The sequence below is a fragment of the Trematomus bernacchii genome, unplaced genomic scaffold (genome assembly GCF_902827165.1).
Source record: "Trematomus bernacchii unplaced genomic scaffold, fTreBer1.1, whole genome shotgun sequence".
Classification (NCBI taxonomy): domain Eukaryota; kingdom Metazoa; phylum Chordata; class Actinopteri; order Perciformes; family Nototheniidae; genus Trematomus; species Trematomus bernacchii.
This window is the reverse complement of record NW_022987677.1, coordinates 145,478-167,802: the sequence shown is the minus strand read 5'-3', so window position 1 is coordinate 167,802 and position 22,325 is coordinate 145,478. Positions and strand designations below refer to the sequence as shown.

The following is a 22,325-nucleotide window of genomic DNA, read 5'->3' as shown; positions in this document are numbered from 1 at the left end:
AAGGCAGTTATAAATGAAACACTAGACAAAAGAAATGTACAAGGTTACTCAGAGAAGCAACACACACCTTCAGCAGGTCAGAAACTGACCCTTTTTGGGCATAAAGGCACTGCATCCTTATTTTATAATAACATGTGACTGTGTGTTCAACTGTGGGAAGACAGCTGTGACTACATTTACCAGTAGAACATTTAGAAGAAGTAGACTTTGAGAAGTTGCGTAATTTGAGATGGGATGATACAAACATGCAGATAGACTGCTACTCATCGTGACCTTCCCTTTTATCACTGGTCACAATGATGCTATCTCTGTCTGAAGGCGTTGTTGTGGATTTGCATGCATGTGAACAAGATGATAAGTATCAGTGTACATGGCCATCAAATATAATCTAACCTTTAAATCCCCTTTCCCCGAATAAGGGCCTGTCCACATAATGCTTTTTTTTCTGGGAGAAAGGCACCGAGCAGAGTCTCCCCCGAGCGTTTTATCAAAAATAAACTCCCAATGTTGTTTTGTTGTTCCTATGACAGCAATACCTTGACACTGTATCACCATTGTTGTATTACAGACTAGCCTCACTCCTTGGATTTTATTATCGATTTGTGCTATGTATTTGTTTGACATTGTGTCTATGAGAACAAACAGGAGGATGCTTGTTCTCACATTTTGTGTGATTGAGCGTCACAGCTTTAGTCTGACAGCCTTAGAGTGAGGAGGATGATATGTATACGGTACGATAAAAGCCACACACTCACTGGCAGATCTGCTCCAACAAACAGGCTCTTTGGTCTTTGTTATGGTGGTTACTGTCTGACAGTGAGACAGTCATTTCCTTCAGTGACGTCAACAGCGTTTTTCTGGAAAGTTTAAATATTTTCAATTTGACCAAAAAGGTGGAACGGTCAGAAGAAAGACGAGGGGTGCAACTCTTTCTCTGAAGACCACGGTGTAAAACAGTATAAGCTCTCCCCTTATTGGAATACATTTGAAAAAATATGCTGACGTGCAGAAAAGGCGATATGTAGACCCAAAGCAGTTTAAGTTGAATAAGTCAGGTCTGCAGTAAGCCAATTGTATCTACCTATTTAAGAACATGTAAACACACTGACAATAAAAAGGCTACAAATACATCCAATAGATTATGTAATCCCCATAAAAAGGCAAAGGGGTATGAACCTCCCTCCAGGGGCGGATCTAGACAAATATTCATGGGGTGGCAAGAGGGTGGCAGGAGAATTTCAGGGGTGGCATCCCCTGGCAGAAGTATATGCTGATTTAATCGCAGTCATATCAATTAATGTTAACTTGGAAAGCCACAATATTTATATTTTAACTCAATAACATTTCGTGACATTATTGTGGCACATCATTAAAGCCTTACATAGAAATATATAAGGTGGCAGACGTAATTGAATGAATTTTAACTGAAATGAACCCTGAATGAGTTTGTCTCACTCTTAGACCAGCAGGGGTACCACATCTATGCAGACTGCTGCAATAAGTACATTAATTAACTGTCTCGTCGATGTTTGTCGAAATTAATATGATACTATTAACAATCATATTATTCCTATCAGCTGTCAATCACTGTTATGATTCACATATTCATTTATTATTGAATAAACTATATTTTTTGGAGGAGTTGATGATGAATGTTCCTCAAGATGCTTGCTCACCCTCCTTCAAATTTGAAAGACAAATAATTACTATCATATATCATAAGAATCAAAAGAACAGTTCAACGCCCCACGACTTTACTGCAAACAGTTACAACCTGGACTTTACATCAGAAAGAACAAACATTAAAGAAGTGACTAACTGCATCAATTAGGGTTAAAAAACGTGTATTCAGCTAAAACATATACATCGCTGCAGTTATTATCCAGTGGAAAGTCCTTGGCCTAGTTAAATCAAAGTGGTTACTTTTTTTTGGCTGGGCAGTGAAGTTTTACACACCTTATTTGACTCTCTCAGGACTTGAAACTGTTTTTTGGGGGCAGACCCCCACTTATACACACGTAAGGTCATCATCTTAACAGTTGTTTATGCTCATCGAGTCATCCGTGAGCAGAGCATCAAGTTGGCATGCCTATTACAGCTGAATGTGGCGATTACCATCTTGTTCAGCAAAACGCCTCACAAACTTATTAAGATTTAAAGCTTTAGTGCGTTTTGATTCAATGCTGAGTACAGCCAAACTTGACAGTCTCTTCTCTGTCATTGTAGACCGCAAATACCTCATTCCTTCCGTCTACTTGGATCCGAAATGCTTCTCGTTTTGCGCTGTCCCCCGTTCAAATGAAATCGCCGCCAATCATATTTCCAAGCTCGCGCCAGGGTCGGGGGAGGGGTTACAAGGCTCGCGTCTTGTGCTGCATTCACTTGCACTCGGATATTAGAGATTTTCTCTCATAAATGTCCGATGAGCCACAACTTTTCTTTCAAAACAAAGCTGCCAACTGGGGTGGCAAGGCATTTTTCTGAGGTGGCAGCTGCCACCCCGTGCCACCCCGTGCCACCCCGTAGAACCGCCACTGCCTCCCTCTCACTATCCTGCTCAGTGGACCAGAACCTGGGGGACGGTCTTCTGCAGGTTCAGTCCCGTGAGAGCGGAGAAGGGAGGGAGGCCTTCGAAGCCCAGCAGCTGGCGGGTGGAGGACTCCCAGCTGAATCCAAACTCCAGCCGGCTGTAGACACACGGGTACTGCCGGTCCGCCCAGCAGACCCAGTCCACCGCCCTCTTCACCTCCTCCCAACGCTCAGGCCTGGAGGAAGAAGAAGAAAGTCGATATGAAAACCGGTTGCCACTCTGGATAGAGTGACAGCTAGTCTCCAAAAATCACCCAGACCCTACCAAAGAGCCTTTTCTACACTTCTTGCGAGACGTTTGATTCTTCTAAAATGGAAGCAACATTCCCCTCCATCCTTTTCTCAGTGGGTCAAATATGTTATGTACTTCTTACAGTTAGAGAAAATTAAGTTCTTACTCAGGGGCTCCTCTAACACCTTTATTAGAACATGGAAACCCTTTCTGGACGTTTATGACTCCTTACAAGATTGTTATGGCAGAATGTTTAATACAGCGTATTTATGATATTCATTAATGATCACATGGTATTCCATATGATGTGTGTTACTGAGTTGGGTCACACACAGTTAGAGAGACAATGGTCGTTCTGAATTATCAATAGATGTATTCATTTTAAGTGAGCTGACACCGAGGGTATAGGAAGTGCAGAGAAGGCCTCGGGTTATAAAAACAGTTAACCTTTGTTAGTTAACTAATCCTAAAGATGTCATGAGATGATGACGTTTAAACATATACAGTACAGGTATAGCTTTCAGAGAGAAAAACATGTGACATTTGTGTGGTTGGCTGCATGATAAAATGTGTGTGCGTTAAACATGTTTGGGGAACATGTTCGTGTGTCATTTAGAAAAGTATATCTAGCCCTGTGTTTCTTCTGTTCTTGGGGGCATTTCCGCGATTGGCTGCTGTGGCAGCAGGTGATGTACTGCCCATTATTGTTTGTTTGTTGCAACAACTAAATAATAATTACTTATCAGCTATATCTGTGTTTGTGGAGTATTGGTTCCTCTCTGTTTCATTCTTTCCTGTTGTGTGAGTGCTGGATCTCCACAACAAGATCCACTTGATAAAGAATAAGGTTGGATTGAGTAACTCAATGGGTTAATGCAGGGGTCTCAAACTCAAGGCCCGGGGGCCAAATCCGGCCCGCAACTTCATTTTATGTGGCCCCGCAAGAGCTTACAAAGAATATAATACGTTTATTATACGGTTACTGCCACTTTACAGAAGCAGGTTGCCCATAAACTACATGTCCCACAATGCATCACGTTTTGTGACATGCGCATTGAAGAGACTTGCAATTATTTGCCCTGGACTTCATTGGTTCCCGCAAGACATAATGCGGGAATGTGAGAGCAGACAGGTGTCGGTGCTTGCATTTATCAACAATGTTGCACAGTACTTTTGACAGATGTGTTTCTTGCATAAATACAATATCTCCACCTTGATGTTTCATTTGTATAAGCACTTTTTTAATTGGGTTGTTTAGGCCATGAAAGGTGGGGTAGGTAATTTTGGAGAAACCAGCTCGAGTGCGCTAGATTTTGAAAATACACAACCGGAAAAAATCTGCCACTTCCTTACAGAGCCCCTCCTCCAACACACACGAACGTGCACATGACCAATGAGGGCACGAGATAAGTTTGTGCACAGATGGAAGGCTGACAGGCAGGTAGGCCATCCAGTTACTTTAGCAGGGCCGGCTAAAATGATTGGTCGTGCTTTTTACAGTACTACGGCTTTATGGATTTTTTGTCAAAGCACTTAAGATATTCATTGCTATCGGGATGTTAAGAGCATTCCATGGAATATAACAAAAAGTGTATCTCGAGCCGGTTTCTCAAACTTACCTACCCCACCTTTAACTAATAGTGAAATTATATTAATGTTCATAGTTTAAATTCTGGTGTTTTTTGTGTTGTAACAACTCTCCTTTACACATAGTTCTCCAATCACTTCTCAAAAATGCACCTTTTAGAGCTTCTAAACCTGTGTACATAATTTGTATCACCTTTCTTGTATTTCCCAACAGTGTATCCATACTTAACCCTGTACGGGTAAACTGAAAATAATGATAACACATGTGACAACAGAACAAGAGTTGAGAGTCAAGACAAATTCAAATAAGCTTTATTGACATGCCCATATTAAAAACATACTATTGCCAAAGCACATTGACAATACAGATTTAAGACTGAAACAAGTGAGATAATCAAGTCCATTGTGTTAAATAGAGACATATCATCCTACAAAGCCATAAAGATTAATAATATTCTAAATGTATTGATCCTGTATAGATCTGTTTTACTGGTTAATAAAAAGAGAATAGCATGACATTGTTGTGAAAGCAGGGATCTTAATTTTAAATGCTGATAAACACAAATGTCTTTCCTCTGAAGTACTCTGTCTGCTGCTGATCATAAATATAAAAAGTGCACATCATTCAAGACAACTTTCAGGGAGGAGTTGTTCACTTTGAGAAAAAAAGGTGAAGTGGTAAAGCTGCTTTTTATCTGATAACAGCAATGTGTTGAAGTGGAAGAGCTTTATCTTGTCAGAGAACATGTAATACACCCACAATATGTTTTTACGGTTTTTATCTTTGTATGCATGCTCAACGAAAGTTGCCATTTCCTGATCTAGCTATATCTAATTTGCCCATTTACTAAAGGTCTGTAATTAACTTCAAATAAAAGGCAGTTTACTTTTTTAATGAATCATGAGCAAATCCTGCAGTTAAAGTCCCAGATTATTATTGTAATAAACATACATACATGTTTGTATTAATTTACAGCACTAGTTCTTACAGTATGTACAAAGTGGCTGGTACCTATGAATGTTAAATACCTGCAATAGATTTGTACTCACATGGCCACAAGAGGTCATTGTTAGGAAACATACTGTATAAACACACAGGCTATTTTACACATTTGAACAAGTTAGACCAATGCTGAGACTAGAGTATTGTTGTATATTTCTGAATTATTCAATAATGTTTGACAGTTTTTATTCTTCTTATTTATATCATATTCTGCTCAATAAGGCACCTTCAATATTATAGCTTTCAGGAACTGTGGGCTTATCAGCAGATGTTTTTAGGAAGCTGTTTTTATGTTGATATGTAAAAGGATTATTACAAATACTAATTTAATTGAGTCAAATAAAAGTTGGCAAAAACATATTAAATGACTATTTATTTATTGCTGATATTAGTTTGAAAAAAAAACAAAAAACTAATTGTGATTTTGCGAGTCATGAAACGTAATTCTTATTCATGAAATCAGGCATTTTGAATAGTTTTAAATAACTCAATTTAAAATAAATTGTAAAAGCATGATTGCATGTTTGGTATCCAAACAGACACCAATGTTAAGCTTCTTTCTCACAGATCCAATGCAGATCGTGCTCACAGGACGCGTCGTTCCACCTTTTGGTGTCAGGTTTGATGTGGGCACAGTCCTCTCCTTTATGATAATCATTAGGCTCTCCTCTGCTCCAAAACCTAACAGGTATTACAGGAAAACAAGATGAACTAAAAGATTGGACATCAAATACAAATAACTATAAGTAATACAGCCATGTTCTTTTCTTAATACCCAAATGAGTCTTCTGGTGAAAGGGGCAGACACCCTACGTTTAAATGCATCCTGTGTGTTGTGTTAACTCCCATTACAGAAACATGTGAAACATTTAGAAAGGTCACAACATAAACCAGCATCTGTATTTAAAACCAAAGTAAAGCCTTACGTCAGATTCAGATTCAGTGGAGATCCATCCACCCATTTCCAGGTCCCCTCCTCTTCTCTGTCACTCAAACCAATCCAAGTGTCTTCCTTGATCATGCTAGTTATGATTTCCTGTTCACATATTAAAAATGCAGTTTACTGGGATGGACATCAACATTCAGATAACTTTTCCCTTTTTACTAGCTCAGAAATATGTAACCAACACCATTGTTGTGATGTAATCATTATAGCTGATAGACACATTTGCTAGTATATGTACAATAAAAACATTATTGATTGATAAAAGCAGGAGTTATACAATCACAAGTGTTAAAGCAGCACACATTACCTGTTCTTCCTCACTGTCTACGATCACCAGATGTGCTCCTCTGGCTGTGCAGTTGTCTCTGCTTTGTTCCCATGAACGTTTCTCAGTAGAGAAGAGATAACAGGAACTATCAAACTTCCTCCATCCTTCAGGACACGATTTCTCTGTAAAAGTAGTAAGATCTTGTTGATTTACTGCTTTAACTGCTGAAATATGGAACCCTTGAGTGCATTATATGTCACTTTTGTAATAATATTGAAAACAAATATTTATTAAGCATTTTTAGAGGGATCAAAAGAGATCACACATTTCATTGCAGAACAACTACTTCTCTTTTTTGGGATTTAAATAACTGTTTGGATGTGATCTAGTCAGGCACCACAGCACTGAGACTGATCTTGTTAAAGTCTTCAATGACATCCACTTAAACACAGACAGTGGCAACATCTCGGTGTTAGTTACTAGACCGACTGGAAAACTGGGTCTGACTTTCGTCAACAGTTCTAAATTGGTTTGAAACCTTGTTATCCTTTATTATTATTATTATGCTGCAAATATCTGGAACAAACTACCTCTAAGTTCTTCTTCCTATTGCTTATATTAAAGTAATTTAGACAAGGAAACTGGCCATAAGCATAGTTTACAGAGAAATATAAATATGGTGGGTGAAGAAAAATAAAACAAACTATAAATGAAATCACTCACAACTAAGTCATTAAAAACCAATTCTTAATTATCATTAATGAAAAGTTTCATTCTGTAACTATGTTATGAAAGGATCAATAGTCAGCCTTAGAATATCAATATTGAGGTATTTTGCAAAACATATTATGATAATTGATATCTTACACATACTGAGCCCTATGCAAACCCCCCACATGAAGCACTCACTCAAACACTCAACCTCTCTGGTCTTTTCAGTGAGGTTGGCCTTCAGCTGGTTGATCAGCTGATCTCTGGCTTGGAGACGCTCAGTCAGGTTGTCTCTCTCTTCAGTCACTGAGGACAGGTCTGCTTTGACAGCGGAGAAATCTGCAGCGGCACCACCTACTGAGTAATGGTCTGAAATGAAAATAGATGTTTCTTATTACCTGATGCAATCATACTGACACAAACCAAAGTCAATATTTTCCTAATTTGGCCCTAGGAGAAAAGTAGAAAAACGATAGATGTTTTGGTCAAATGTGCATCTTTCAGAGCAGAATATTGCTCCTTAAAATCACACGTTCAAAATGACATTATTAAACGTATTAAAAGAAAGACTCACAGTGGACAGCGAGGCCGATGAGTCCAGCCAGCAGGAAAACACTCAGCAGCCCCAGACCGAGAACAGACGCTCTGAGAAGTCTCCTGGGACCTGAACACAGAGAAGACCAGGGAGTAAAAAAGTACAGTAAATCCAAAATCCACAGTGCACTCTGTCTGACACTCTTACCTTCTTGTATTGTTGATGATCTTGAGCTTAGGGTTTTGACATCAACAGCATTGTCATAGATTTTCTCCATTGCTCATGGGAATGCCAACTCTTTCCTAGAAGGTCAGCTCTGCAGCAAGTATCCTGAAGTATGTGACTGGGGAAAGTGTGGTTGCTGGTTTGAATTTCTAAATGCTTTATCTTTTTGAGGAAGTCACACATCATTTGAGGAAGTCACACATCATTTGAGGAAGTCACAGGTCATTTTACATATAAAAAAAAAGAAGAAGATGATCAGGAAATACTAACTTTATTGATATGAAAATATTAAAAAGCACAGTGACAATAAAAATGTAAGACTGAAACAAATGTGATAATCATGTCCATTGTGTTAAATAGAGACATATAATCTTACAAAGCCATAAAGATTAATAATATTCAAAATATTCCTGTAAAGATCTATTTTACTGATTAATAAAAAGAGAATAGCATGTCATCATTGTGAAAGCACCTACAAATATTTGTTGGCGTGAAAAGCTGGCTCTCTTGATGGCACAAGGCACAAGACGAACTGGCACAGATATAAAGAATATTATTCTGTTAATGTAATTTTAGTTTCTGAAAGTTGAGACAATTTAAGTTACCTTTTGTTGAACTACTGTATGCCCCGCTCACACGGGACCGTTTGCGTTTATGCACAGTATGCGTATTCAAAAAAGTGTTCCGTTCACATGCATTTGTTTCATTTAACGTGTCTGTTCAAACGAGACCGCTGGAAACGCTGTAGTACATATGCCGGGACTGTAAGTGGCGCTGTAACTTCCGCCACAAAATACACCAAAAGCAGTGAAGAAGACTCCGCAGCAGCCCCGCAGCAATGTTGCCATGGCTACCCTTCTGTTTACGCCCCACCGTGGATTTAGCAACATGTAGTTCATGTAATTCTCCATGTCCACTTGTTGCTGATGGTTGTGGTAGAGGAGCTGTATATTTTTGCACTAATATCTGTAGCATGGTCAGTAGCAGTAGCACTAGCAGTAGCTACTGACAGGAGGAGGAGCATGTCTCCGTGGAGAGGACTCGCTCAGAGAGATATTCTCTACAAACCAGTGACGTGCGGTGAGGTTCATGGCTGGTGAGGCACTGAGTCAGATTTACAAATATTATATTTTGACCTTAATCAAAATATTCGGTTATTTTCAAAAGCTTTTTTAGTCTGATGCTTCGATTCATTTTAAACAGACCGTTCAACAAAAGTATACCCAAAATCCCCATTTTCATTACAAATGTGGTCTTACCTTGACTTGAAGATGAAGTCCATGCTATCCTTCTGGACAACAATCTCTATTACTTTTTTGTAAAAGTCCTCCTTATCTTCCTGTAGTTTCAAAAGTCTAGTTTGTTGTTACGTCTACCGTCTCTGCGTAGAATTACAGTAGCAACAAGAACCTGTGGGCCCACGTGCGCCCCCTTCAGTGCGGCAGAGGTTATGGCTGCCTCCCCTGGTGCATTTTCATTGCCGTTGATACCAGCGAGCCTAAATATCATATATACGTGAAATAAGTTATTTAGAGACTATGGATGGCGAGGATAAATGTAATAAAGGGATCTACAAACATTACATTGGTGACCTACAGTGAGATGGTAACAGGCATGCGCTTAGGGCCCGCTTTCCAGCCAGTTTCTGTGGGGTGACGCATTCTGAGGTGAGGCAGATCTCATCTGTGCCTCAACTCAGCCCACAGTAAATGGCTTGAGCGCGCTCACAAAATAAGTGCCCGCGCTGCATTAGTGCCCGCGCTCCAGCAAGTTACTGTGGGCTTACGAGAGGCAGAGCACGCCCCTGCCTCACTTGTCATCGCTCCCGTAGCGGAGCTCGGCAAATTTGCTGATTTTGACTATAAAAAGCGATTAGAATCATACATAAATCACACTTACAACACAGTGGAGACATTTTATTATTATTACTATTTCGTTTTTCTTTAGTTGTTTTTCCGTTACATTGGAGTATGACAGGTGAGGCTCTGCCTCCCCTGCCTCCACTGACTGCACGTCACTGCTACAAACACCGGGTGAGATCCTCCTTTGTCAATATAATGGATCAATGCATGAAATCTGACTCTGTTTATTTTGTTTAAGGAGTATATTGGGCGTTAACAATTCTGGTTTGCCTTTTATAATATTATTTCATTCAAGAACCCCTTGTGCGTTTAATTAACACAGCCATGCTACAGCAGTGAGCAGGAGAGGTGGGGAAAGGTGGGGCTATCGTTATTTTTTCAGGAAATATTCGTATAGAGGTGATTACACGGACTCGGTTGACCCCCCAGAGCAGTTTTCTAGGCGCCGTTTACACAAGGAGAAAACTGCTTGTATCTGCATAGTTTCGCGTGCGTATAGCCCTATTATTTACACGAGGCCGATAGAAACTGACCCCACAAACGATAACGAGTCCCAAGGTGGATAGATTTGCAAACGAAACGCTCTGGGGGGTCAACCGAGTCCGTGTAATCACCTCTATACGAATATTTCCTGAAAAAATAACGATAGCCCCACCTTTCCCCACCTCTCCTGCTCACTGCTGTAGCATGGCTGTGTTAATTAAACGCACAAGGGGTTCTTGAATGAAAGCCGTACTGCAGACGCCAGCTGATGCGCCACAACACCACTTCAAGCCCGGTGACTGGGTAGTGATCAAAGACTTCAGGAGGAAACACTGGAAGCAGCAACGGTTCCAGGGAAGTGGCGTGCCAAGCTATCAACACACGCATCAGAGGGTTGTGTTGTTCAGAGAGTTATGTCGCATGTTTTCCGTTTCCTCATATAGGCTACATGTAAATAAAAGTTTTACACAGAAAAAAGTTTTACATATGTATTTTTGATCCACACATATTTGTTTTCCGTTTAAAACTGCTGCACCTGCAAACACAACCCGCTTTCTGTGCATGGATCGCTGTGCATTCATGTGTGGGTTTTTTGAGACTCCCCTGACGGTGACCCGATTCGTACTTGTACTTTGTTCTATATAGCCAATCAGATGTCTCCTCCATTACATTACATTACATGTTACCTGTTAGACGCTTTTATCCAAAGCATACATACTCAATATACTGTGGACAATCCCCACAGGAGCAATTTGGGGTGAAGTGTCTTGCCCAGGGACACAACGACATGCTGAGTGCAGTGGGGTTTGAACCTGTGCTCCTCTGAGCCGAACACCAACGCACTAGGCCACTGCGCCACAGCCTCCCCATTCTATATACACACACACAAACTAATTTTGCAGACCCTATCCCTCCGTAGTCTTTCAAGTAGGAGGAGAAATGCCAGCGTTCTCCTCCGGTTTTCAGGCACTGTGTAAATTATATATATAGAATAATTATGATGATGAATGCATTTTTTTACCACTAAAATACAGCAACACATCTTTGATTCATGTCGTTTATAACTGGAATATTACAGTTATTATTAACTTTGTCTGTACAAAGTAGCCTGTCCAGGAAATATGCCCAAATCAACAAAAACTGCGAGCCGGCAGGCAAGACGCTCCGCTTCTGAAATGCTTCTGAAACGCGCCTGGTAGGGTATGCCGGAGGAGGCTGGACCAAAACCGCGGCGCAGCCGTGACGCGGCGCAGACGGACCCGGTGGAATCTAGGAGAAGGGTCTAGCTGCGGCCGCGGCCAGTACACGACACTACACGACACGCCCACTACACGACACGCCCACCTGACACGACACTACGATGGCTGAGAGACATTACCGTACATGGCAGATTAAAAGCGAATTGACGACACTGACGCTGACGAAAGGATATTTAAGGAGACATGAGGTTTACAGAGAACAGACAAACAATATGGCGCACCGAGTACAGGTAATTAACGTATTGTGGTTTTAGATATAATTACATACTATTTAGGTTCTCGTTTGTTTGTCGATGTGGCTGTTTAGCGCAGTGTAATTGTGTTTATTTTGCTAATTTGTATTTTAAATATTAAATGTAAAGGAATGGAATACATATAAATATATATATATATATATATATATATATATCTTAGCTCTTAGCTTGACATGCTCGACGTTCAGTTAGCATATATGCTAACTGAACATGCTCGTTCAGTTAGCATGTCAAGCTAAGAGCTAAGATATATGTATATATTTTAGCTTGACAGATGGAACAATGCATGTACTCGCATTTTTACAAGAATCTGATTTTGTGTAAGTTTTAAATATTCATTGAAGGTGTCTTTCACATTTGAATGTTTTTAAAAAAAAAAAAAACATGTATTAGCTGCTATACTGACATGCACATATGTATAATTATATTATTATTTTAAGTGTGGTTTAAAGTTAAATGATATATAGTTATTGGGTAGAGCCAAGTAACCCAGGTGGATGCAATCAGGCCTCTGTTTTTAGATGGGGTTTGTGGCCATGCTGTAGGCCTGACATTTAAACCATAGACTGTATATATAAAGATGTAAACTAGCTGAAGGGCTTTCTGTTCGAACCACAGTGACATCTAGAGGTTGTTTTGTGCATAACATGTCAACCAAAAGGGTAGAGCTGGCTGACAAGATATCAAGACACAAAATGTGCTCTACCAAATGGTGGCGCTGGCAGTTAAAGGGTTACCTTCTGAAAGTGAGGAAGTATGACCAGCTTTGTCCCATAGGATTATACAGGCCAGTCCATTGCTGCTTGTTTAAGGAGTTAACTATTTCCAATATTAAAGTCACTGAAATTGCATTCTATTTTATTCACCTATAGACAAACAACACAACACTCCGTGATGGAGCACGCCCAGAGCTCAACAAATTGGACTCGGACACCTTCCAGTGTCCATTTTGTGAAAGGACCGGGTCATACCCTGGTCTGATGGCTCATTTGCAGAGCCACCAGAGGGCACTTGTGAAATATGGAGGTAAGTACATCTATAATTCAATATGATCATTGTATACTTCATCACATTACATTACATGTTACTTGTTAGATGCGTTTAATGCCTCACACATTATGGATACATGTGTTATTTCTGTGCCCCAGGACATCCTTGGTGTAAATTAATTTAGAATTATAAATTGAACATTAAAAATTAGATTTATATTCAGGTTATGAAGTGTTAATAATGCTGGAAAAGTATCCTTATTTGGGGTAGGCACAATATGAGCATAATCACACATTCAATCTGCAAAAATTCAGTTTATAGGCAAAAATATTATTGTTGGTGACATGATTATTTATTGCTCTCGCACAAACACCTTGTTTCAAATTGCATATTTACAAGAAATTCATGTTGGTTTGTTTCTAGAATCCTCTAAACCACTTTCTGTCTCTTTTTTTAGGTTATAATGTTTATAAATGCCATCTAAAATGTGTGGCCAGTAGCCATTATCACTGTGGCTTTTGCCCAAGAATCATTGGGAGAAAGGAGATGTTTATCAGTCACTTTAAAAACTGCTGCACTGAACATCCAACTACGTTGGCGGCGGCCCCAGCAACCACAACGACTCCTCCAGTGATGGCCCCGACGACCGCTCCAGTGATGGCCCCGACGACCGCTCCAGTGATGGCCCCGACGACCGCTCCATTGATGGCCCCGACGGCCGCTCCAGTGATGGCTCCGGCTGCTGCAGCAACACGCCACAATATTTCCACAGCCCCCAACATTTTGATGTCAAAGCGCAAAACAACAACATGTTGTTTTTGTAGCCTACAATTAAAAAGGAAAAACCTACAAATGCACATACAAAGGCACCACTCATCCAAAACATCGGACATCACAGCAAATCGCCACCTAAAATCACAGTGCGTAGATCAAAAAAGGGGACTTTTTGCAGTTTCCAGGACCTTTAAGGGTGCTGTGCACTGTATTCATGTCCAAAAATCTAACTTAGGTATCACCTGTCAGTTGGAAATGTGCAACAGGGCATATGACTATGCACGGAGAAGTGGGCTAGTCGGGTTTGACTGCGTCCATGTCCAGTCCTTGACGTACAGCCCTCTGGTCACCAATTCACCTATTGTTCACGATGAAGGGATTCTCACAGACATGGTAGTGAACAAGTGGTTTAGCAAGAACACAGAGAGTGAGTGTCTGAGAAGGAAGCTGGCTGCTGATACAGAAGGTGCACCACTGAGTGTTGAGGTGTACCTTAGCCAAGAACATGGGCACATTTATTTTTCGGTTTTGGAATCACACATCTCCTCATATTCTAGATTGGGGAGGGTCATGGTCCACTATGACGATAATAAAAGTACTTGGCATTGCCCTTGTACCAAGCCTCGAAAATCCTGCCCACACACATCAATTGCAAAGTGGCACCTGCAACAATCCAGGCCTGACTTTTTCAAGAAAATGCAATCTTGTCACGAAGACTCTTCCACAACATTTTCATCTGAGGCAGCACCTATGGTAGATGACCAACAAGCTGAAGATATTCCTCTATATCCTCCAGAAGGAAAAGCACTAGTGGAAATGGTAGAGTACCTTATATCCCACAAAGCCCTGCCAACAATCCTTCCAAGAAACTTGGCATCATTACAGTCATCAGAAGATATGCCAAGGCACTTGGTTCCACAAGAGAATTATTGCCACAAGTGTCCAGGCAATGTCCCTCTTTCTGAACCCATTGCCATCTCTAAAAAAGCCAAGATTGTCACAGTCACTGGAATTGTGGAGGGTAGGTTGCATTTCATGACGGTAATAGTTATTGCTGAAGTGTTTAGTTCCATGCTTGACCAATATGTGGTTTGTCATTCAGTAACCATCATGATACTGACAAGTTCACCATCCTTTTTTACAGGTATTACAACATATTGTAAAAAATGTGTTCTTTGTGGCACATTTTACCGATACCAGGAGTGGACAAGGGGGCTGCATAATTTTAATGATCATGTCATTTTGACACATCATTTCTGCCTATTTCTCAGGAACTCTATACAGGTACTACAAGTTTTATATGTTGTATGTGTTAACATGTGTTCCTATCCATTGTAATATCAACCTGACAGTTTTTCCTCCACATCCACTTGTAGAACCATACAGCAGTGGGAAGAGTTGTAGAGGCTTTACAAGCTACAAACAAGCAAAAGTATCCAGACCGTGACTCCATTCTCCATGGGTACCTTCATTTTGAAGCCCTGTCATCACATACATATGACTTCTCATGTGTAAACTGTGGAGATCATCCTCCTGTGGTGATTATGGATTTGCATAAAAAGGGAGTCTTCAGCATGCCAAGTGAGTGCTCATTTCTTCAAATCTCTGTGTCAGTTACAATTCCAACTGTTATTTAGACAACTGTTTGTCTTTCAGCGAGTGACCTCCAAGAGCCACCACCTGAATTTGATGGCCAGGTTGACATTGAAGACTTCTGGCATTCGGTTAGCGAAGAGATCCTTTGTCGAGGCTTTGTGAAGAGTAAGTAAACTTTGAGCAATTTTGAGAGTGCACTGTGCCAAGTAGGTATAACTGCAGGCATTTGTTAACCATTTAGTTTGAGTTTTTTCAGGATAAGCTGTGCGTTTGTGTATATAGCCTTATATAAACAATGTTGGTCATAATTTGTCTGTTTGGCTCTTTCCTAGGTAATGCTGCAAATCCATGTGTGGTATCCCCATCGTACCATAAATGGGCACCTTGGATAGGTTCTCGGACCAGGGCCAACAACATTGTGTTCAACACAGAATACATGAAGGGTCAAGGCAGGAAACGGGCCAACCTGACAGAGCAGGCAGAGGTGGACATCACAGAGGACAGATTGACAAATGAAATTATGAACTTGAAGGTGACATTAATTTAACAAGATGCTTCCCCCAAACTGTAATTGTTCTTAGATGACCATGTGTAATTGCCAATGTTTTCACAGGTTAATGCAGTGCGAAGTTTGGTGAAGAGCTGTGGCCTTGACTCAACTGGATCAAAAATGGATCTCGTCATCCGCTTGAGGGAGCAAATGAAAAGCCGCAGTACATATGACAAGGTGTTCCAAAAGGTCTGGGGTGCATCTGGTAAGTTTTGCAAAGCACAATTATCGTAATTTATGAGATTTTTGCTTTTAGAGTTTTAAATATATAATATACTTATATTTTAATTTATTTTCCTGTTAAGGTGGTTGGGCAGTGATAATGTGCCCTTGTGGGATCGTGAATGCAGTTAAATTCAATGTAAGAGCAGAAAGTCCACGAGACTATGCAGACATGCTGCTATCTTTTAAGCACATGCCAAATGTGGCAATCTATGACTTTGCCAGAGGTTTGGTCACTCACACCAACTTGCGTGAGCCAGAAAAGATGCCTTTCAGGCCAAATTAAGGCAGACTGACGGATGATACACCAGAAAATCTCCTGTCTGCTGCGAAAAGTGCGCTGACAATAAACTTGCCCTGGTTAAAGTTCAAGAAGGAGCCAGCGGACACGAATGGACACCCTACTACAGGATCTGCCGATCACTACGCTCTTTATGACACTTTCCATGAGGCAAACACGAAAGACCCTAAAGATTGCTTAAGAAAAATTGGCCTTGTCCCAGAACTCCGCGGCTTGATCAACTCTCAAACAGCTGAGCAGTTATTCTCCAAAATGAGAAAAAATAACTATTTTCTGAACATGATGTCTCCGGGAAGCCATGTCTTTCTCATGCGATGTACTATTCATCATCATAACATCAAAAGAAATGAGAGAACCCTGACCGAACTTAGGAAAATATCATCGGAGAAGATCACTCTTGATCCAACTGGAAAGGCTGTAATGGGTACGTAAGCGTTAATGTGAAATATTTTTTATTTAAAATAATGTCTTCACATTGTGTTTGTTTCTTATTTATATTTTATAGCATCTGCACTGTTTCCAAGTGGCACTTCAACTCCAGCACACCCCAAAGGTGAGTTGACAGCCGGTTATGGAATATCTGTATAACTGGTTCCGGTGGACAAAGATGTGTATGGATCAAGGCATGGTGATCTACTTTTTTATTTTTATAATTTTTTTTTACATTTTCTTTTTTATTACAATATAAATAGAAGCACAGAACATGGACCAATGTTCAGAAAAATGTGAGGCCTTAACAATCATCTCATCACTCAAGCCCTGCAGAGCCTCATGGTCCCTAAAGGGTGATCATCCCCTTCAGGAGCATCTGGTAAACTGAAGTTTCTGCATACTATCATTATTGTCCTTAATATTTTATTAATTTGGAACATGACTAATCTTCATGCTCTGTTATTTGTTTTCCTTATTTGTACACGTCCAGATCAACTATATCCTGGATGTTGATAGGCCAGATGGGGAGATAATAATCAAAGATGGACCAACTTGCCTGACCAGGAGTAACATGCTGACGCTTGGACTCCATAGAGACATGGACTCAATGGTGCGTTACAACTGTCCAATTTAGTGGTGAAGGTATGTTTTGATAAAAATATGCCAGGAATTAATTGTCTGACACTGTCTATAAACTATATCAACAGGTAGGAAATGGGTGCCTAAGGCTGGTCCAAGACATGGCTAATATGCAGGTGTGTCTATTTATTTATGAAAGATATTTTTATACTGAAAAGTTTATGTGATTTGGTGAAAAGGTCATGGCTTACATGCATAGTTGTGTTCAATACATAGCTGGTACTCAGACATGTTTTACATACTTTTTTTTTTAGCATTTCATAATTTTAGGTATGGTTGAATTCTATACAGGGAAAGGATGTTTTCATTTGCGACCTTCATCTACCCCCAACATGGCTCCCCCCCTCCAACTGTGATCCTTTGCTCCATTTCCCAGTAAGTGATTGAGCAGATATTTTCAGTCTAATATTAAACATGATGAACCGAGATGTTATCCTTAACTTTACAATTGGCATGCCCCTCATTGGATATGTGCACATTGGCTGTGTTGGTTCTAAATACTAAATTAAACTTAAATGGTTTCCAAACACTTAACTAAAAGGTCTTCTGATTTTGCAACACCACATTACTAAATTACTTTATGAAAATGCAGTACATCATTTTCAACAGAAGGATGCTGATCAGAGGGAAGCCCTGATCATTCCACTGTGGGTTCCAGGGCATTTTCTCCTGTGTGTAAGTTCATTATACCCACTGAAAATATACAGACTTTGTATGCAGCATATGACATCCTGTTGTACATTGAAAGGATGTGGTTGTACATTTCTTAGCTTTAACCTTCATTACTCATGCCATTTGCTTGTGAATTTGTTGAGGCAATGTTATTACCCGCAAAGTGTACTATTTGCTTATTGTCCAGACTGCATATTCCCTGTAGGTGATGAGGCCACTCCAGAAAGAACTGTTCTTTCTGGATTCGCAATATTTCAGAAGAACAGGGGGTTTCCCCTGTGAGCCCTACAGGAATCTATTAAGGTTACCCTGGATGTGTGTGTTCTGGTGGTCACGTTACCCTGACCTGCCTATAATGTTAAGACTATGTTTAAAAAAGAAAAGTTCAAACGGGAGGCACTGTAGTCCTTAAAGGTAGGGTAGGTAAGTTTGAGAAACCGGCTCGAGATTGCTAGAATTTGAAAATACACGACCGGAGAAAATCTGCCACTTCCTTACAGAGCCCCTCCTCCAACACACACGAACGCGCACATGACCAATGAGGGCACGAGATAAGTTTGTGCACAGATGGAAGGCTGACAGGCAGGTAGGCCATCCAGTTATTTTAGCCGGGCCGGCTCAGATGATTGGTCGTACTTTTTACAGTATTACGGCTTCCACAGATGACATTTTTTTATGGATTTATTGTCAAAGCACTTCAGATATTCATTGCTATCGGGATGTTAAGAGCATTCCATGGAATATACCAAGTGTATCTCGAGCCGCTTTCTCAAACTTACCTACCCCACCTTTAAATACGGAAGGATTGTTATAGTCAGAAAAGATTGGCTTCCTTAAAGCTGAAGTTGAATGAAATAGTCAAACGCAATCGAAAGGGAAACCAAGAGAAATCTTCCTCGTTGAACTTTTTCCAATAACATGATTTACTTTATTTGCATGGTCTGAACGTGTTAATGGCTGTTATTTTTCTACAACTGTGTTCCCTGTTCTGTGGACTACAGTTGGCGGTTCATGTTCTGAATCTGAAGCAACAATGTTTTGTTCCCCCTCTTTTTTAATAATTTCTGATGTTTGACCTAGTTTTGCTCTTGCTTTCCCAGGGGTGTTGCACAGCAAATCATTGCAGGATCCTGGACCGAGAAGACTGCTCTGGATTTTGAGGTGTTTGCAATGTCACTATCGTATTGTCACAATTGGCTATTATGCTCTTACTAACTTTTCTTCATACAGGGGCTTCCGAAGCAGACCCATGGGAATGACTGTGGTGTCTTCATGATAATGGTGAGTAAGGATAAGGCCGTGATATGGCACAATTGATTGCTCCTTAACACCTTTCATTTGTAAATGCATGCAATAGTGAATAGTTTCTTGTGGCATTATCAGCCCTGCACATTTTATTGGAGGTGTGTGACTACTTTCTCAGAGTTATAAGCTGTCACGTGTACATTATGTCTTGCATGTCTTAATAAAATTCTCATTACAGTATGCCTGGTATTTTGCCATGGAGGCCAGCTTTGACTTCAGCATTGTAAGTATTAAGGAAAGAAGTCACATTAAAATTTTATAACAAACTTAATGAAAATTGATGCTCTTTCTTTAGCATGACATGTCTCTCCTGAGAAGGTGGTGGTGTGTTATCCTGGTGGAAAACTTTGGACTGGAAGGGTATGCTGCAGTGCTACAAAAACATTTGAATTTGTAATTGTATTATCGAGAAGATTTGGGGGGGAACTCCTGGCTCTAAAATGCAACCTTCTGGTGAAGAAAATGTGTCTTAATTGCAGGTATGGAAAGAAGTTTGCTCACTATAGTGAGGAAGGCAGGGCGACAATGTTCCACCTACATTCAGGATCAGTCGTAAAAGGACGCATGCAAGCAGCACCATGGTCAGTGTATCGCTCAACGTATCTATGACCCTGTGTGCCTGTTTCAGAATGGGTTACTACTCCTAAAACACATACTACATAGAACTTATGGTACATGCAACATTTGTTTTGTGTGGTACTGTGTCATTCTGAATCGAGCCAGGATCATTTTTTGAGGAGTTAAACCGTGCATGTAAAGCACTGTCAAAATAATGGTTTACTGTCTACAGATGCCCCTGGACACTGACGAGGACCACTCCTATAACAAGAGGCCTTGCAGCTTCCTTCCTAAAGAGTCGGTTAGTGTGAATGGAGTTTATTGCATACAAACATACTATCCGCCATTCATATGGAAATTGAGGATTTTGAATCCTCTTTAGCGTCACATGTACACAGCACAGCAGACACAGTGAAATAGACTCTGCATTCAACCCATCCTAGTATCAGGAGTATCTAATATTCAGAGCATTCCACTCAATAATATTTGTCCTGTGTACCCATTAAGGAAAGTCATGTTACCATGGACAAAGAAGACGGAAGCCTGGATGGCGAAAACGCATCTTTCAAGATGCTTGAGGTCAGTAAGGAAGTGCAAATGTTCATGGAAATTACTTATTCAGAGTTGAATTTAACATGTTTAAGCAATGTCAATTACATTTTAGGAAAGGGCTCAACAAGCTCAGCACCATCGAAGACTGACCAGTGGCTTGTTAATAGATTGTATCACTCAGGACAAAGGCTTACTGCAACATCTTGAAGTGAGTTTGCAATTGAAATGTCTAAGTAAAGGGACTCATTTTAAGCACAATATAAATAATTAAAGTGAAATATACATGTATTTTTAGCATTCTCCCAGTAAAATATAGCATTTGCAGGCAATCGTCACTGGACAAGTCAAGTCTCCTTGGGCAAAGAAGGACGAAAGGGTCATCATCTTATTTGAAGATGATGACCAGGTGGACCGAGTGTTGTCATTCCTCTCACAAGTGGTTGAGAAAACACAGACTGAGAGAAGGTTCACAGATGAGGTGGCATTCGTCATGGATGTGCTTCTGCCAGAGGTTAGATTTCACTGACTTTTTATTTGTCGACTACACATTATATAAAATTACATATGTTGCACTTAAACTCATGGTCAATGTCCAGTAGAATGTTGATGCCAATTGGTCTGGCATAATTGTCACTTGCAGAATGGCACAACCTTTATTGGATGTCTGCATTTTACTCCAACTGTTAAACGTGTGGCTTTAATCCCTTCATGACACAGGCGACAGTCCACGCCCTTGCAGCTGTACTCTCGGTTTCCCTTGAAAGAGCCAAGGAAACTTATAAATGTGGACCCGAGTATGACTGGAGGTAAGCTGGAAACATGAGGAGAATGCTAATACAATTTCTATTTAAAGTGTACAACCCCTGATGCATGTGAATTTATAATATTACATATATGACTTCTTTATACCATCTTGTCTTATCAGTGAGATGGAACTTTGTTCTCATTACCTCACCAAGAACTTGAGTGAGGAAGCGCACCAAAGGCTGAAGAACTCCAGTGAAAGGTTCCGAAGAGCTTTGGATTCCGAGGAGTTTTTAAATAGGCTTTAACCTCCTGCAGGTCAATCCTGGCTGCTTACATTTTTATTTAAACCATGTTGATTTTACTGTTCGGATCAATTTTAAAAGGTTATTTTTTTTTTTTAAGCAGACCAGGTTGAATAGTGCCCCTCTGATTTTCCACATGTTCTGTTCAATAAATGTTCATTGAGGAAAACGGTATCAGTGTCTTATTGTATATTCATCACAGTGAATGCAGTGAATGCTGAACTTGCCGGACCATATACTGTAGTTGAAAGTACACAATGAAACACTGGCTTGCTTGTATCAAATCAATACAATTCCCACATGCCCTACCCCGGAACCTGCGGTCTTCAGACTCTGGCCCCCCGCACCAACCTGGGATCCTTCGGGGACAGAGCCTTCAGTATGGCAGCCCCCACTCTCTGGAACGCTCTCCCTGCGGAGATCTGCAACATCCCCACGCTTGACGCCTTCAAAAGGGCCCTCAAGTCTGCCAAGGTCTTTGGCCCCAAATCTATTTGTTTTGTCTGTCTAACTGTTCGTCTGACTGTCTTTTGTTATGTTTGTTTCTACTCCTGTTCTTTTTAAAGCGACCTTGGGTCTCATGAAAGGTGCTATATAAATCCAAGTTATTATTAATACATCATTGGAACGGTAAGAATCTCAGCTACAACACTGACTAAAGCCTTCCCATCTCCAGTATGCCTACACAACCCTGTCTCCTAGAAATTACGTTCCCACAAAACTAAACTGCA

The 22,325-nt window shown here is 40.4% G+C and overlaps 2 protein-coding genes and 1 pseudogene across 3 annotated transcripts; 2 read left to right on the top strand and 1 right to left on the bottom strand.

Moving 5' to 3' along the window:
• Nucleotides 1-1,117: 1,117 nt before the first annotated feature.
• On the bottom strand, nt 1,118-8,721 carry LOC117487625 (C-type lectin domain family 4 member E-like). Of its 2 annotated transcripts, XM_034136251.1 has the most exons (8): nt 8,702-8,721; nt 8,079-8,214; nt 7,911-8,000; nt 7,535-7,705; nt 6,665-6,807; nt 6,338-6,447; nt 2,539-2,765; nt 1,118-1,176 (listed from the first exon to the last, which is right to left on the bottom strand). In XM_034136251.1, exons 2-7 carry the CDS (start codon nt 8,146-8,148, stop codon nt 2,558-2,560), a joined length of 792 nt encoding a protein of 263 aa, XP_033992142.1. In that variant the 5' UTR covers nt 8,149-8,214; nt 8,702-8,721; the 3' UTR covers nt 1,118-1,176; nt 2,539-2,557. The 2 variants fall into 2 exon arrangements, with proteins under 2 accessions (XP_033992142.1, XP_033992143.1); XM_034136252.1 differs by lacking the exons at nt 1,118-1,176; nt 2,539-2,765 and adding an exon at nt 4,705-6,092.
• A 5,894-nt stretch (nt 8,722-14,615) lies between these two features.
• LOC117487621 lies at nt 14,616-19,403 on the top strand (annotated as a pseudogene).
• Nucleotides 19,404-20,207: 804 nt separating this feature from the next.
• LOC117487629 (PWWP domain-containing DNA repair factor 3B-like) lies at nt 20,208-21,597 on the top strand. Its single transcript, XM_034136263.1, has 6 exons — nt 20,208-20,294; nt 20,501-20,572; nt 20,658-20,753; nt 20,871-21,056; nt 21,263-21,351; nt 21,471-21,597. The coding sequence occupies exons 1-6, from the start codon at nt 20,208-20,210 to the stop codon at nt 21,595-21,597; spliced, it is 657 nt and encodes a 218-aa protein (XP_033992154.1).
• Nucleotides 21,598-22,325: the final 728 nt, after the last annotated feature.

What these genes read in the sequence shown, in the direction of transcription:
- LOC117487625 (XM_034136251.1), bottom strand. Translation starts at nt 8,148, where the DNA reads ATGGAGAAAATCTATGACAATGCTGTTGATGTCAAAACCCTAAGCTCA. An exon ending in ATCATCAACAATACAAGAAG is followed by an intron (nt 8,001 to 8,078) that starts GTAAGAGTGTCA and finishes CTCTGTGTTCAG; the next exon opens with GTCCCAGGAGACTTCTCAGA. An exon ending in TAGACAGTGAGGAAGAACAG is followed by an intron (nt 6,448 to 6,664) that starts GTAATGTGTGCT and finishes ATATGTGAACAG; the next exon opens with GAAATCATAACTAGCATGAT.
- LOC117487629 (XM_034136263.1), top strand. Translation starts at nt 20,208, where the DNA reads ATGGTTTACTGTCTACAGATGCCCCTGGACACTGACGAGGACCACTCC. An exon ending in GCTTACTGCAACATCTTGAA is followed by an intron (nt 20,754 to 20,870) that starts GTGAGTTTGCAA and finishes TAGCATTTGCAG; the next exon opens with GCAATCGTCACTGGACAAGT. An exon ending in GGACCCGAGTATGACTGGAG is followed by an intron (nt 21,352 to 21,470) that starts GTAAGCTGGAAA and finishes TTGTCTTATCAG; the next exon opens with TGAGATGGAACTTTGTTCTC.